General features: G+C 51.7%; 1 protein-coding gene across 1 annotated transcript; it reads right to left on the reverse strand.

Moving 5' to 3' along the window:
• Window positions 1-9,617: 9,617 nt before the first annotated feature.
• LOC142007152 (perilipin-3-like) lies at window positions 9,618-13,828 on the reverse strand. The gene is made up of 8 exons (XM_074983702.1): window positions 13,766-13,828; window positions 13,293-13,488; window positions 13,164-13,175; window positions 12,232-12,302; window positions 11,589-11,841; window positions 10,951-11,147; window positions 10,578-10,700; window positions 9,618-10,016 (listed from the first exon to the last, which is right to left on the reverse strand). The coding sequence occupies exons 1-8, from the start codon at window positions 13,826-13,828 to the stop codon at window positions 9,618-9,620; spliced, it is 1,314 nt and encodes a 437-aa protein (XP_074839803.1).
• Window positions 13,829-16,929: the final 3,101 nt, after the last annotated feature.

A 16,929-nucleotide genomic window follows, 5' to 3' on the forward strand; every position in this document is an offset into this window, starting at 1 on the left:
TCACCAGAAAAAATAAGGTCTCATTTTTATAAGCCCTTTGAAGGCTGTAGATTCTATTGGTTCTAAGTTGCTTTTAAGTGCATGAAAAGCACATGAGTCTGTCACAGGAGAGAAAGGGCTTAAGACCACCTCCTTCACAATATAAGCACAGCACACAGTCACAGCCAAACGTTTCTTAGAAGCATAAACAAAAAGACATGACCAAGGAAGGGTAAAAACAAAAAAGAAAGACAGGAAACCCCCTTCAAAACCTTCTTCCCAAGCACAACCCCCAACCTACCCCAGGACTCCAAACACTGCCTTATTTTTCTTCCCCTCTGGCAAGATTTTATACACTCCTGGTGATGTCATTATGAGGGAGTGGTGAAATAATGAGGACTGACAGTTTAGGGAGCCAGTGAAAGAAAGCTTCCACTTCCTTGACCAAGAAGAGAATGCAAATCCCTTGGGGACTGCAAAGTTTGGGCGTGAGTTCTTCACCATATGTGATTCCAATTAGTCCCCCGGGTCTTCTGCTGTCGTCCAGCTGAATTCACTGATACCACTGCTGTCTTGAAACAGTTGCTAGTTAGTATAGATCAAATGTTCTAAAGAACTTCTGTGACAAAAAGCTATTGACCTTCATTGCAATTGACCATGGGAAAAGAGAGAGACAAGGGAAAATATTGAAACTGAACTTCTGGCTTTGTTTTGAAAAATCTCGAAAAAAGAAAAAAATATATAAACCTTCTGTGGTGGTAAGGTTGCAGAGATCCAGATGCCTGCTTCCTCTACACGTTGCTCATAGCTTGAAAGTGAAAACTGGCCCACTGTAGCAAAGAGTGGCATTCTACAGACATGTATTTTTTTCCAAAGGGTTAGGACACTAGCCTCGGATTTGAGCTGCTGCTGTCAATTCCATCCTCTCCCACAGAGCTTCTGTGTGACCTTGACCAAGTTGCTTAGCTTCTCAGTGCCTCAGTTTCCCCTCTGACCAGTGGGGATGATAGAGCTACTGTACCTCATAGAAGTGTAGTGAGGTGCTCAGATACTCTGGCAATCAGGACCATATAAGCACCTTAGAGAAGGATACATTTTGTTAGGGAACAAAAGTTGGGTCGGGTAACTGGCATAGCCCTTCCTCACTCCTCTTTCAGCTCCAATTAGAAAAAAGAAGCGGAACAAGTTCCCTTTCTGTGATGGGCGAGAGACAAGAGTTTTAATTCATCCCTTTGTAACATCACCCACTGTGTGTTGAAGTAAATGACTAAACAAGATACAAGGCAATTGAGAAGCCAGCCTGTATTATGCACGTGCCCTAGGACATACTCTGAAGATCTACGTCTTCTTCCCTCATGACTGCCCATTCTCTGCCCATCTCGAGTGGGGAAGGCAGTAGCAGCCCTTCCACTGCCTAGTATCCCATCAGCTACAGAACACGTCTCCCTACTCAGCCATTCTGCTGATCCCAAAGTTGCCCTTCATGACCTGTCTGCTGTCCCATTTTGGCGAGGCTTAGTCTAGACAGGTTTTGGAAGGAATCTAAACGTGGCAAATGAAGCATGGAGCATTTCTATGGTACAGTAAACGTCTTGCATGTTCTCCTGAAATTTGTTCTTTACTAATCAGTAGGATGAGGTGGATGGTCATCGGGGGCAGGGGAAATGTGTGACTCAGGGCAATAATGCAATGCTTTGGAACTTCAAGAAGGAAATTAATATTGTGAAGGTGCAATTTTTAAAACATCTCTTGAGGGGGTAGACAGCCACAACCGCTATTGTTTCATCCAAAAACTGCTCCCCCATGCAGAACCATCGCTGCCACTCCCTTTGATCTTTCCAGTGCCAATCCAGCCTTGCTGGGTTTTGTTCCCCCTGATCATTGAGGAGCATCTGTTGAAATTGTATTCCAGTGATACTCAGTGGTCCAGGAGCCAAACTAGCAACCAGTGTTATGCAAAGGAGCCACCATCATTTGAATTAATTATTGCATGTATTATAGTACTACATTGAGTTTTATACTATCTATGTCATTCACCTCATCAAAAAGTTAATAGCTTAGTGCAAATTGATCATTTAATTGGTCAACAATAGACATCCTGATGCATTAATGATTAAATCACAGAATTTTCCTATCATCTTCTCGAGACATGTCACATATGATGCATTCAATAGACACTTAGACCTTGTGAGGGTCTGTCTGAGCATCAGAGCTATATCCTATCTTGAAGAGGCCAAAATAAATAAGAAGTCTTGCAAACTTTGACTCTTTCCGCGATTAATAGCAGTTTTTGCACCCCTAAGGAATCCTGTAAGCAGGGCAGCCAGCAGATTTCAGCAGGCCCTGGGCAGGTGGGAGGGGCATCTCTGGGCAGCTGCAAGAGGTGGAGCCCTGCACAAAGCAACGGGGCTGAGGACTAGCCTACCCAAGCCAGCCCTTCAGCAGTGTGCGCCACCCAGGGCTCCCGTGGCAATTTAAAGAGCCCAGGGCTCCGGGTGCTACCTTTGCAGCTGTAGCCTCTATAGTGGCCAAGCACCATGGGGCCTTTTAAATTGCCAGGCCCCAGGACATCTGTCTTCTTTGTCCCCACTCAACGAGCCCATCTGCAAACTTCATAAATCTCCGGCCTAGTCTACTTTGGCTGGCATCACTGCCAGCCCCGGTGCCAGGGCTGCTGTGTTTCCAAGTGGCTGGCAGTGTAAGGTGCTTGACCTCTGCTCTGCCCCAAGCCCTGCCCCCACCTCGCCTCCACCTGCCCGTGCCCCACGCCACCCCTCCGCTGAACACTCACCAGCTGGACATCTCCCCTCCCCCACGGCTGTCCTACATCAGGGGAAGGTCCCACTGCTAACTTTCTAACGCACAAAGCCGAATACCTCTGCTGCACTCCCTGCCCCTCTCCTTCCCACGGGCGCTGTGCGTGCCCTGCCCCTTCCCCAAGGCCTTGCGTCTGGGTAACTCCATGGCATTTCCCTCCACTCTTCACTCTCCCTCAACCTCACTCACATTCACTGCGCTGGGGTGGGGGGCTGAGGTGTGTAAGGAGAGCTCTGCCCAGGGATGCAGGCTACAGCAGGAGCCAGAAATGAGCGGTTCCGTGTGCAGGAGAAGCCTCCTGGGACAGGGAGTTGGTCTGGGAGGGGCAGGAAGGCTCCTCCTGGCTCTGGCCAGGGATAAGGGTTTGGGTGCAGGAGAGGACTGGGGGCCGGGGCAGAGAGTTATGAGGCAGAGGATGGGAGGTGCGGGCTCTGTGAAGGAGGTTGGGCGCAGAGAGGATTCTAGGCTGGGGTAGAAGATTCAGAGTCCTGACAGTACGGACTACAGCTCCCATGTTATCGTTTTAGGGGAAAAGGCAATATGCCAAATTTTTGAGACTCCAAAGTAAGACGCATACGCGTTCCCACACACTGACCCCAATCCTGCGAACATGGGTCTCGCTACCCGACTAAGGCTCAAGCCAGTTAGATTTGGTCTGAGTGGGGAAGCTAGAATCTGTCACTCCTGACTCCAATGCTATGAGGCTTTTGCTTGGCAGGATGAATCCAAAGCTTTGACAAGAGCTCACCTTTTATAGGACTTGCTTTTGGCAGGGGTTTGGATTTTGCTGCATCATGTTGTAACTAGTCACTTTGCGACATAATCACTTTGCAATGTAGGTTAATCTGGAGATCATTTTACATCCGTCTGCTGACACCTTCTACACGCGCCGTGCGCTATTTCAATGTTCAAATCGAAGTTAAGCGGCGAGACGTCGAAATCACTATTCCCATCAGAAGATGGGAACAGCGTCCTCCTTCGACGTTCAACGTCAAAGTAGGGTGTGGGTAGACGATCCGCGTCCCCTTACTTCGAAATAGCGGTGTCCTCCATGGCAGCAATCAGCTGAGGGGTTGAGACGTGCTGGCCAGCCCCTGCAGGGCTCTATGATCTCTGCACTCAGCGGTTCTTAAAGCCACAGGAACCTGGAAAGCCCGTAGCAGGAAGCTGGCGGCAAGCGTGCGTGCAGCAGCCCTGCCACGAGGTCCCTGCACAGCCAGAGGGACACCATCATGGCGGCCAGCCAGCCACCCGAGCACACCCAGAGCTCCCCTTCCGGGCCATCCCAGGGCTCCCAGGCCTCCAGGCGGCGGGGTAGGAAGCGGGGCCCCTCCTGGACTGACCCTGAACTCCCACACCTGCTGGGGCTCTGGGGTGAGGAGGAGGTGCTTCACGTCATGGGGAGCAAGCGGCGGAATGCGGAGGCGTTTGCCCGGCTGGCTGAGGGCCTGGCTGCCCGGGCTCACCCTGCCTGCACTCCTGACCATGTCAGGAGTAAAGTCAAGGAGTTGCCGCAGGGTTACGCCAAGGCCCAGGATTCAGCCAGGGGGTCTGGGGCTGCCCCCGCTGCTTCCCCTATTACTGGGAGCTCAGGGCTCTCCTGGGCGCCCGGGGCAGCTCCTCCCCCCCCAGCCACCCTTGACACCATGGCCGACGAGCCCCAGCTACCCTCGGAGACAGGGTCGGGTCCAGAGGCCAGCCCTGCCCCTCCCCACGCCTAGAGCCGGGACCCTCCGCCCCAGCCACCGAGTGGTCCAGCGAGGAGCAGGAGCTGGTGCTGGACATCCCGTCCCACAGCTCCAGCCACGTGTCTGCTGCATGGGGATCTCTGAAGTCTGGCAGTGCACTGTCAGGTACGTACCCCACAGGGCGCAGACCCCCTGAGCATGGGGCAGGAGCACCACTTGACTGGGGGCCCCACACATCCCCACAACACCGCAGTCTGACATGGCCCAGGCAATGCACAGCACAGGGATGGTGCCACAGGCACCAGTGCCCAGCAGCACCTCCACCCATGGACAGCGCCGTGCCCCACCCCCGGTGGGAGGAGAGAGGGGCGGACCACTGGAGGGGACCACCCACAGGATCACTGCACGCACCAATGGGGGATGGATGCGGGGGGACACAGGCCCTTGGGGGGATGGGGGTGGGCCGTGGGTCAAGGCTGGGTACTCACGGCCTCCCATCCCCCCTATTTCTGCAGCCGCACCATCCGTGGTCCCCAACGGCCCTCCCAGACCACCGGAGCACCACCTCCCGGGGTCACCACCTGCCGCAGTACGGGCCCACCGCCGCCGAGGACACTGCCGAGGACACCGCCGCACCACCACCACCACCTATGTCCCGGAGGCGGCTGCGGCCCTCCGGCGCCAGGCGGACCTCATGGAGCAGAGGCTCCAATTCGAGGAGCGGGAGGCTGCCTGGAGCCGGGAGGCCTGGTGGGAATTCATGGCCACATTCAACCGGGTGGCCAATGCGTTTGAGGAGCTGGTGGCCAGTCTTCCTCCCCCTGATGTCATCCGTGCTGCCCTCTTCGCCACCCTGCCTGCTGCTTCCTGCCTGCTGTCCCGCCTGCTGTCCCGCCCGATGTCCCGCCTGCTGCCCCACCCACCAGCTCCACAGAGCAAGAGCCACCCGGGGCTGAGGACCCGCCTCGGCCATACCTCCCCGTGCTCCCGGCCCCCAGCCGGCCTCGCCGGGGACCCCGGCTGACAGGGGGACCGGCCAGCCGAACGCAGCGGGGCTCGCGCCCGTCCGCTCCCGCCCCAGAATGATGGGCGGATGTGGCGTGTCCACATCTCCCCCTTGTACAGAGTTGTCCCCACCCCTGTATATAGTTATTTATAGTTGACCCCCCCCGTAATAGTTTGTAGAGATGTCCCAGTTGTATATAGTTATTATTTTCATTGAATCTGTTTTATTTTTGCTAATATTATTTATATGCCAAAAAGAGGAGACATTTTTGTTCTTGTAAAAATAATGATAGTTTTATTTTTCCAAAAACCTGTGTCCCATGTGTTTTTGGTGAGGGTGAGGTGTGGGTGCTGGGGCGGGCTGCAGGGATGGCTGGGGGGGTCACTCACTGGGCCCTCTGGTAAAAGTACTCCCTTAGCGCCTCCCGGACCCTGTCCTGGTGGGCCTGGCGGCTCGGGGCGGCGGCTGGCTGGCTGGCTGGGGGTAGGCTGTTGCAGCCTTCTGTGCCCAGCCCTGCACGAAGGCCTCCCTCTTGCTTTCCACCAGCTTGTGGAGTGTGCAGCAGGCCCCCACAACCTGGGGGGTGTTTGGGAGGCACAGGTCTAGGCGTGCCAGGAGGCAACGCCAGCGGCCTTTCAGGCGCCCGAAGGCTCGCTCGACTCCTTGTCGGGCGTGGTTGAGTCGGGTGTTGTAGCGGTCCTGGCTATCAGAGAGGTGGCGTGTATAGGGCCGCGTAAGCCAGGGCTGGAGGGGGTATGCCACGTCCCCCACAAGGCAGAGGGGTACGGTGGTGGTGTCCCCCAGAGGGCTCTCCCTCTGGGGGATGTAGGTCCCCGCCTGCAGTCGGTGGCATAGTCCCGAATTCCGGAAAACGCGGGCTTCGTGGGTAGAGCCAGGCCAGCCCACGTAGATGTCCTGGAAGCGGCCACGGCTGTCGACCATGGCCTGAAGGACCACAGAGTGGTAGCCCTTCCTGTTGACGTAGCAGCCACCACTGTGGTCTGGGGCGCGGATGGGGAAGTGGGTCCCATCAAGGGCTCCAAAAAGTTGGGGAATCCCATGGCGGCAAATGTCTTGACGGCCGTGTCCAGGTCCCCAACTCGGATGACCCTCTTCAGCAGCAGGGCATTGAGTGCAGGCACCACCTGTGGGGAGGGAACCTGAGTGCCTGTGAGGGTTTGCAGAGTGTGACCGCCTTCACCCAGGCCCCTCTCCTCAGCCCCCCTTACCCACGCCCCCCTCCGCAGCAGGGAGTTCAGCCCCAGGCATCCTTTCCTCCATGAGGAGAGCCCCGACTGTGGCTTTTCCCGTTCCAAACAGCTGTCCCATGGAGCGGTAGCTGTCTGGAGTGGCCAGCTTCCAGTCAGCTATTGTGACCCTCTTCTTGACGGGGAGGGTGCGCCGCATCCGGGTGGCGTGGTGCCTGAGTGCGGGGGTGCGCCACTGGCAGAGCTCCATGAAGGTCTGCCGGCTCATGCGGAAGTTCCGCAGACACTGCTCACCATTCCATTCCCCCATAACCAGGTGCTCCCACCACTTGGTGCTTATTTTTAATTAAGGATGGGGGGAAAGAGAGAGGGCGGGGGGGGATCAGGTTAATAGCAGAGGTGCTATTAAGGGCAGGTTACACATGCACCAGAAATTTTGCAAGGTTCATCAATCTCTGGGCTAGCCTCCTTTGGCTGGCACAGCTGTCATTTTGGGATGCCATGCTCCTAAAAGCAACAGTGGTAGGGGTGCTTGACCCCTGCTGCTTTGTTACCCAGCCCCATTTCACTCCCTCCCCTGAGTACACTCCAGTCTTGTTCCTCCCACTCCCTGCAGGCCACTGAACACGGAGCTGAAGCAGGGAAGAAAGCTGCTCTCTTTCTTACTGCACAAAACCTAATGCCCCTGCTTCCTTCCCTGTCCCTGGAGGCTCACGCCCCGCTAGCTCTCCCTCTCCCATACTTTGCTCACCTTTACCAGGCTGGATACTGGAGCAGTAGGATATGAGCTGCAGGAAAGCGCTCCCACTAGGGCCAGAAATGAGGGGTTCAGGGAGTGGAAAAGGGCTCTGGGCTGAGGCAGGGGGGTGTGGTATAGGGAGGAATAGAGGTGGGGGCTCAGGTAGCAGACTCCCAGCCCCACGAACTACAATTCCAAGATGCTGCTGCAAGGACCCTGTGGCCTGTAAGCCTGAGTAGGTTGTATGCTGCCTGCCTCTCCACCCAGAAGCACTGGCCCTGTAGCTCCCCTTGCTTGCTCTTCTTGGCCCACGGGAGTTTTGGGGAATGGGCAAGTGTACAGAGGCCCCTGTGCCTAGGGCCACAGGCCTGCTGCTGCCTTCCAGAGCGAGGTAGAGCCTGTTGCAGCTGGGAGGCCCCGCTCTATATTTCAATAGCAGACCAGAAGTGTAAGGGTCCCTTTTTGATGAAGAAGGAGCCAAGCAATGAGTTCAGTATACCCCCAGCACCCTTTTTCTGTGAGCAATGCAGCCCCCCTACAACTAGGGCACATGCACATCTAGCAGTAGAAGCAGCCTTTCCCCCCACAGCTTGTTTCAGGGGAGGGGGGGGGGGAAACCCACAGTAGTGTATTTCACCAGAAGCACTTGCATTTCTCCTCATTGCTTGCACTAGACATTCACACTGGCCTTAGCCCTAAGGGTTCTGCAAATACCAGTTCATTTATCCGTCTGTAGCAGGCACTGTTCAGGAGATTCCCAAGGTTCAATTTAGAATGATCACCCTTGGCATGTGTGGGTTTTTTTTGTTTTTTTTTTTTAAAAAGACAACTATGAAGAAAAGACCAGCCACCCTGCACTAACAGGGTTCAGGCACTAAGTCACAGAAGTCACTACTACTAGTAGTACGTAGATCAGTCATTTCTTCCCAAGATCTCTCCAGCAAAGCATCACTTTACCCACATGCAGACACTTGCAAATGGGACCACTCTCAATGGTGCCCTCATTCAAATGTGGAGATTGTGTCTTCATGCTACCTTCAGCAGATGCACTACCCCTGCCCAGCCTGTCTCCTCTGTAGTCACTGCTCTATCATCAATAACTAAAGCTCTTATAGCATCTGTGCTATTACATGAAATTAGAAATAAACTAACCCACATACCGGAGCATAATGTTTCCCACACCTTCTAATACTAGTGGACTATTGAGTACTTTGATCCAAGAACCTGCACCCGTGTGTTCACATTGCCTGTCATCTTTACACATACAGCTGGGGTGGGGCTACCTATGCAGCTTTGATGTGGACGGCTTTAGGTCATTGGGACTCCAAAAAGCCCATGCCATGCTAAAGCTACTTGTATTGCACATGCTGGCACTACTCTCCCTCTCCTCTCTACCCTGCCCCCAACTTGTTTTTAAAAAAAAAAAAAAAAGCTGTTCAGAAAATAGTGAGTGAGTGACTCCCCACCCCCAGAGTGGAAGGCACAAAGGTAGTTTCTAGCAGAGCTGCACGGGTTGCCTCCAGCCCTTGCTCACTGAAAAGCTCTGAAGGCAGATCTCCTACGGCCTCATCTCCAAAGCTCAGGAATGATTTGTCCTAAGGAGCTAGTGGTTGCAGCTGAAGAATCCTTCTCCAACTAGCAAGATGCTAAGACTTGTTTGTGATATGTATGCAGAAGCTTGCCTCCATGTCTGTCATGCTTCTGGCTGATGGTTACCACTCAGAAACAAGGATTCTAGCACTTGAGTTACAAGCACTGCTCTCTTCTGCAGACCCTGTGCTCGACGACTCAACAGGACACAAACACCAAGTTCAAATACAATGACATTTTATTGTGGACACTGTAGTATTATCTGAGCAAAGGAGCAGTCACAACACCTGGGCCCTGCTCAGGCAAAGCCATCTAAAGCCTCAGTCAGTCACATTCCTTCCCTCAGATTTAAACAGGTCAACCGAGAGACAAGCGGAGGGGCAGGTCAACAGCTGGCGTACATTAATACCACTAGCACTTCTAAATGCTCCCATTCTGTACCTCCCTCAAGTTCCATCTAAACAGAGCCTCCTGGAGAAGAAGAAGAAGAAGTCTCTCGTGCATGTGAAGTCAGAGGTGGGTGGACAGCTGGGGGACAAAAAGAATTCTGCCTTCCTTCTTTGAAATTCAGTGTTCCCAGCTTTAGGTCCTCAGTCAGCCTTCGATGCTGTTGTGACTTCTGCTTCTTTATCCTCATTTTCTTGGCTTGGGGGTTCCATGGAACCTGCAGACCCCTTACCAGAGGGGATGAAGGGACCCACAATCCAGGACAGAGGTGCGTTCTGCATCATGTAAGCCATCAGCTCATCCACATATTCCTGGGCCCTGCTCACCATCTCCCGGCTCTGGGTCAGGAGGCTGCTGGAGAGATCCTGGAAGGAACCAACGGTTGAGAAGGAGGCACGGAGCTCTTCCATGTTGCGATACACCTGCTGCACCTTATCCTGAAGGCTGGTGGGGAGGCCTTGAATGCTGGATACTAGCACCTGGCAGGCATCCTGCAGCTGCTGGAGAATGCTGCGGGACATGGCCAGAGTCTCAGACTCCATCTGGTGGAGAAACAAACCCAAGGTTTACGTTCACCACAGACACACAAAGATGGGACTCGCTGCTACCTCTTCTGGAGATTTCCTCGTGCTGGAAGCTGTGCTGAAAAGGATAGCAGGGACAGAAACCAGGAGCTCTTTCATGGAAAGAGCATTGGCTTTAGCCATTCTTTCCATAGAAAGGGAAGCTATTTGGCTTTTAGGACTCAGGAAGCCTGTATTACCATTGTTTGCAGCCTGTGACACTAAGGAACAGAGCTCCATGAGGGAGAGCCTAAGGATCTCCTAATCAGTTACATGACTAAAGACTTGAAGGCTATGCTGAGGTTAAGGGAGGGCAACACTTACAGCTACCCTACCAAGAAGGGAAGTGAAGACCCTTGGACACAGCATTCACAAGTGACCAATTTGAGATGTATTCGAGGAACACTTATGTGCAACCCTGTTTTCCCCTCAAGGTAGGAGGTCACCAGGTATCTGTCTGGTTGAGGAGCTCAGCAGCTACCTTGCAAGGCCCAAAACACTTTTCAGCCTCCGAGCAGAAGGGCAAAGCAATGGACATACCCTTGTCTCTTCCAAGTCTGGGATCTCACTGCCTTTTGGCTGCTTTTGACTCCAGTTCAGCCACATCTCCTGGAACTTCTCCCGGGCATCTTGGAGCCTCACACCTTGTTTGATGTGTTCAATCTAGAAAGGGATTGAATTAATCTCTCAGTTCCTCTAGCTCTACTGCTTGAGGACAACTTCAACCTGCAGACATTTTATGTTCTATAAGCCTATCACGCCCTGGTCCACACAGGATGAAGTGGAAGAGTTCCCTGGCCTGAAAGGCAGGGGAGTAGGACAAAGGAGTCCAAGCCACCAGCAACTCTATTTGCCCAGGCACTGGGCTAGAGTTTACTAGGAGACCGCCTCCTGAAGCGGAGCGAGTCCTTACCAGTCCGATGACCTGACGAAGCTGGGACAGAGCCTCATTGATGCTTTGGCTGGTATGCCTCATCTTGTCTAGGGAATAGCGGTAGGCGCGCTGGCGGAGTTTGGCCGACAGGGAACCCAAACGCACAAAGTAGCTGCGATGCTCCGGCGCTTGTGCTGAAGACGCTGGAGTCCCTTCCATGGATTCAGCAAGTTCAGCTGAAGGCAAGAAGAATCTGAGGGTAAGAGCTTGGGAAAGGAGGACAAGCTATACTCAACTGCCCAATGCTACCCCAAATTCTTGGCGGAATAGCCCTTCAAAAAGCCACGAGACCAACCTCTGCCTTTAAGGCGGCTAATAACTGACCCCAAACAAAGAGGGCTAGGACTGTTTCTGCACACTTGAAATGGACTCCAAGTACTCGTCCTAATTCATGCCCATAGTACCTTCGAGCACCACCCTTTCCCCACTTGCTCACATCATTTTCAATGGGCATGTAGCCAGGAACTCCCTTGGCCAAGAACGTTACACATGAAAATGCTGCCCATCTGTCAGCCAGTGCAGGCTGATAGGCTTCTCAGTCTTGTCCAGACAAGTTGGGACCAAAGGGAGTGTTACTTCGCTCTTTGAAACCATAGCCCTGTCCTGTGTGTTCTGACCCAGTTCCTCCTCCGTCATGGGAAGGTAGTGATCCAAGAGCTCTTCTGACTTCCCCAGCACTGCTTCCATTCCGCTCATGGCCAGTTGGCCCATTCTGGATTCTGCTACTGTGCTCATGCTGTCCGTCACTGCTGACTTGGTGGCCTTCATCCCATCCTGCACAGCCTCCTTCGTCATGTCTACCACTCTGCTCATGGCCTCCTTGACATCTGTCAGTCTGGAGGAGACCGACTCCTGTGTGTCAGGCACAGCCTGGAGAGAAGGGTCAAGCAAGGCATTACTGACCAGACATTCAGGGCAATAAACCACATTGGCCCAGGGAGTCGAGTCACTGGAGGATGTTTACCACTTGTCCATCTAGACATTAAGAACTCCCTACCTTGCTCGGGTGACCCTATTCCTCCCCCACACCCAGCCTTACGGAACACGGCCATTTTACAAGATGCCCTATTGGAGTCTGAATGTGAGTGAACTGCCTCGAGTCCTGGCCCGAGGTCAGGAATTGTCCCTTGTTCAGCCCAAGAGGTCGTCAACTCTTCAGTAGAAGATCTGCAGCTCGCTATCAGGCCTTAGACACCTGCCTCCACCTTCAGTGGCGTTCGCAAAATATTGCTCAACATGTCATTGTGGGGACAGACTTACCATCTCCGCAGTCTGCTGAGGAGTTGGTAGAGTCTCCTCCACCTTCTCTACTTCAGCAACAGCCTTAGTCCCTGTTGAGACACAGCATATTTCCATCTGGTTTTTTGGGTTTTGCCACTGCATGAGGTAGAGCATCTGGCTCATCTCTAATGACACCCCTTGGTCTTCCAAGCATTCAGGCTGCCATAGAGTGAATGCAAGCGTCGGTGTACGGCAACTATGACACCATCTAGAGCCTCACTGGGCACGGGGAAGGAAGGGACAAGCCCCTCATTTACTTAATGCAAACACCTTGTGGGAGAGGGTCTCTCTCTCTCTCCTGCAGGTTAGGGTTTCCTTCCACTTACCCAGGCAAGATTGTTACCACTAGCAGCAGAATGTTCCTGCGCCCCCCATGCCTACTGCACAATTCTTAACCCTCTACTTCCCAGGCTCCTTCTTCATGCAAGAGGTTTTTTTGGGTTTGTATGCAGTAGAGCTGGACTACAGGGAAGGATTTCACTCCATATAGTCTTACAGCTTGTAGTATTTTGACCTCATCTTAGTAGCTGTCTGGTACCTTTTGAAGGGCATTCACAAAGCCTCAACTGCAACAGTCGGTTAATTGTTTCCTTCATGCGGATGACATAGCTGGTCACATCAGGCAATAGCTCAACAAGAAGCTCAGCCATTTATAAACTGTTGGCAGTTTTGTTGGCCCACAGGCACTAAGTAGAGGAGGCTGAAACAGCCTGACTGAAAGAGGTTAGAACATCCCTTGTTGTACAGGGAGCTGCTCATTTTGCAGTTCGATCTCCTGCAAAGATTATTGCTCTTGAAAGAAAGTTAGCTGAGCCCGAATCTTTACTTCCTGGCCACAATGAAGGCAACTGCAGGTTCAGCAACAGTCAGTGTCAACAAACCCCTTCCTTATCCTCTAGGTGGATATTTACATCCCTGGGCTTCTGTACCTTTCTACACTACCATCATGCCCACCTCTAATATTGCAGGCCTACATTTCTTAAGCACCTGTGGTCAAGTTGTCTCACACACACACACAGCTCTGCAGAGACTTCACTCACCCTGAGGTTCAAATACAGGGGGAACTGACTCTGGGCTGCCGAGTCCAACGTTGGTTATGGATGTCGCTCCCTTCTCTGCCAGGTCACACAGAGACTTGACATAGGGATGGCTCTCCTTGGTGGAGGCATAGGCAGTTGCAGCCAAGTCACAGGCAGCATTCACTAGCGGTAGACTGGTCACCCTCTTCAAGACAGTCTAGGGAGGCAAGGAGGAAAATGAGCAAGTCAGAAGCAAGGCTGTAGCTTGGAGCCACTCATTACTTTTCAACTGTTATCCCCGAGTCAAAAGGATTCTGTAATGGTGCGAGAGGCTACAGAGCTAGCACACCTAACAGCTATGCCTCACTTGAGAGAGATGAGCCTGATCAGAAAGGTCACTGGACAGGGAGGGGAGAAGTGGTTTTAAATAGGGTAAGCCAGACATCTTTTGTCTTTGTCAACTGAACCAGTGATGCCTAAGAGGCAATACCTACCTGCTGTTCCTCCTCCCCATGCTCCAGGGATGCCATCTTTGTATCCTTGCCATTAGAATCCATAGTGGAATTAGATATGCCTGAAGAGAGAGAAGCTTACTTTGCAAGTTGTAACCCTTCCTAAGGGAGCTACAGCCCTTCAAAGGGAAGAAGATGGTTCTACTCCACAGAACGGCCAATCGGTAGCCCCAGCAGCTTAACAAGTGGCTGGTATCTAGAACTTACTCTGCAAAAAGCAGTGGAGCCAAAAATTTTACTATATAGATAAGAAAATGCTCCTCCTTTCTGTCACATAAGAGTCACCAGAAAAAATAAGGTCTCATTTTTATAAGCCCTTTGAAGGCTGTAGATTCTATTGGTTCTAAGTTGCTTTTAAGTGCATGAAAAGCACATGAGTCTGTCACAGGAGAGAAAGGGCTTAAGACCACCTCCTTCACAATATAAGCACAGCACACAGTCACAGCCAAACGTTTCTTAGAAGCATAAACAAAAAGACATGACCAAGGAAGGGTAAAAACAAAAAAGAAAGACAGGAAACCCCCTTCAAAACCTTCTTCCCAAGCACAACCCCCAACCTACCCCAGGACTCCAAACACTGCCTTATTTTTCTTCCCCTCTGGCAAGATTTTATACACTCCTGGTGATGTCATTATGAGGGAGTGGTGAAATAATGAGGACTGACAGTTTAGGGAGCCAGTGAAAGAAAGCTTCCACTTCCTTGACCAAGAAGAGAATGCAAATCCCTTGGGGACTGCAAAGTTTGGGCGTGAGTTCTTCACCATATGTGATTCCAATTAGTCCCCCGGGTCTTCTGCTGTCGTCCAGCTGAATTCACTGATACCACTGCTGTCTTGAAACAGTTGCTAGTTAGTATAGATCAAATGTTCTAAAGAACTTCTGTGACAAAAAGCTATTGACCTTCATTGCAATTGACCATGGGAAAAGAGAGAGACAAGGGAAAATATTGAAACTGAACTTCTGGCTTTGTTTTGAAAAATCTCGAAAAAAGAAAAAAATATATAAACCTTCTGTGGTGGTAAGGTTGCAGAGATCCAGATGCCTGCTTCCTCTACACGTTGCTCATAGCTTGAAAGTGAAAACTGGCCCACTGTAGCAAAGAGTGGCATTCTACAGACATGTATTTTTTTCCAAAGGGTTAGGACACTAGCCTCGGATTTGAGCTGCTGCTGTCAATTCCATCCTCTCCCACAGAGCTTCTGTGTGACCTTGACCAAGTTGCTTAGCTTCTCAGTGCCTCAGTTTCCCCTCTGACCAGTGGGGATGATAGAGCTACTGTACCTCATAGAAGTGTAGTGAGGTGCTCAGATACTCTGGCAATCAGGACCATATAAGCACCTTAGAGAAGGATACATTTTGTTAGGGAACAAAAGTTGGGTCGGGTAACTGGCATAGCCCTTCCTCACTCCTCTTTCAGCTCCAATTAGAAAAAAGAAGCGGAACAAGTTCCCTTTCTGTGATGGGCGAGAGACAAGAGTTTTAATTCATCCCTTTGTAACATCACCCACTGTGTGTTGAAGTAAATGACTAAACAAGATACAAGGCAATTGAGAAGCCAGCCTGTATTATGCACGTGCCCTAGGACATACTCTGAAGATCTACGTCTTCTTCCCTCATGACTGCCCATTCTCTGCCCATCTCGAGTGGGGAAGGCAGTAGCAGCCCTTCCACTGCCTAGTATCCCATCAGCTACAGAACACGTCTCCCTACTCAGCCATTCTGCTGATCCCAAAGTTGCCCTTCATGACCTGTCTGCTGTCCCATTTTGGCGAGGCTTAGTCTAGACAGGTTTTGGAAGGAATCTAAACGTGGCAAATGAAGCATGGAGCATTTCTATGGTACAGTAAACGTCTTGCATGTTCTCCTGAAATTTGTTCTTTACTAATCAGTAGGATGAGGTGGATGGTCATCGGGGGCAGGGGAAATGTGTGACTCAGGGCAATAATGCAATGCTTTGGAACTTCAAGAAGGAAATTAATATTGTGAAGGTGCAATTTTTAAAACATCTCTTGAGGGGGTAGACAGCCACAACCGCTATTGTTTCATCCAAAAACTGCTCCCCCATGCAGAACCATCGCTGCCACTCCCTTTGATCTTTCCAGTGCCAATCCAGCCTTGCTGGGTTTTGTTCCCCCTGATCATTGAGGAGCATCTGTTGAAATTGTATTCCAGTGATACTCAGTGGTCCAGGAGCCAAACTAGCAACCAGTGTTATGCAAAGGAGCCACCATCATTTGAATTAATTATTGCATGTATTATAGTACTACATTGAGTTTTATACTATCTATGTCATTCACCTCATCAAAAAGTTAATAGCTTAGTGCAAATTGATCATTTAATTGGTCAACAATAGACATCCTGATGCATTAATGATTAAATCACAGAATTTTCCTATCATCTTCTCGAGACATGTCACATATGATGCATTCAATAGACACTTAGACCTTGTGAGGGTCTGTCTGAGCATCAGAGCTATATCCTATCTTGAAGAGGCCAAAATAAATAAGAAGTCTTGCAAACTTTGACTCTTTCCGCGATTAATAGCAGTTTTTGCACCCCTAAGGAATCCTGTAAGCAGGGCAGCCAGCAGATTTCAGCAGGCCCTGGGCAGGTGGGAGGGGCATCTCTGGGCAGCTGCAAGAGGTGGAGCCCTGCACAAAGCAACGGGGCTGAGGACTAGCCTACCCAAGCCAGCCCTTCAGCAGTGTGCGCCACCCAGGGCTCCCGTGGCAATTTAAAGAGCCCAGGGCTCCGGGTGCTACCTTTGCAGCTGTAGCCTCTATAGTGGCCAAGCACCATGGGGCCTTTTAAATTGCCAGGCCCCAGGACATCTGTCTTCTTTGTCCCCACTCAACGAGCCCATCTGCAAACTTCATAAATCTCCGGCCTAGTCTACTTTGGCTGGCATCACTGCCAGCCCCGGTGCCAGGGCTGCTGTGTTTCCAAGTGGCTGGCAGTGTAAGGTGCTTGACCTCTGCTCTGCCCCAAGCCCTGCCCCCACCTCGCCTCCACCTGCCCGTGCCCCACGCCACCCCTCCCCTGAACACTCACCAGCTGGACATCTCCCCTCCCCCACGGCTGTCCTACATCAGGGGAAGGTCCCACTGCTAACTTTCTAACGCACAAAGCCGAATACCTCTGCTGCA

This window comes from Carettochelys insculpta, chromosome 1 (genome assembly GCF_033958435.1).
Source record: "Carettochelys insculpta isolate YL-2023 chromosome 1, ASM3395843v1, whole genome shotgun sequence".
Taxonomy (NCBI): Eukaryota; Metazoa; Chordata; order Testudines; family Carettochelyidae; genus Carettochelys; species Carettochelys insculpta.

Bases quoted from the DNA above. Each gene is read 5' to 3' on its own strand.
- LOC142007152 (XM_074983702.1), bottom strand. From the start codon at position 13,828: ATGGATTCTAATGGCAAGGATACAAAGATGGCATCCCTGGAGCATGGG. The intron at 11,842-12,231 runs GTAAGTCTGTCC...CCTTCTCTCCAG, and splicing joins CTCAGCAGACTGCGGAGATG to GCTGTGCCTGACACACAGGA. The intron at 10,701-10,950 runs GTAAGGACTCGC...ATCCCTTTCTAG, and splicing joins TTCGTCAGGTCATCGGACTG to ATTGAACACATCAAACAAGG.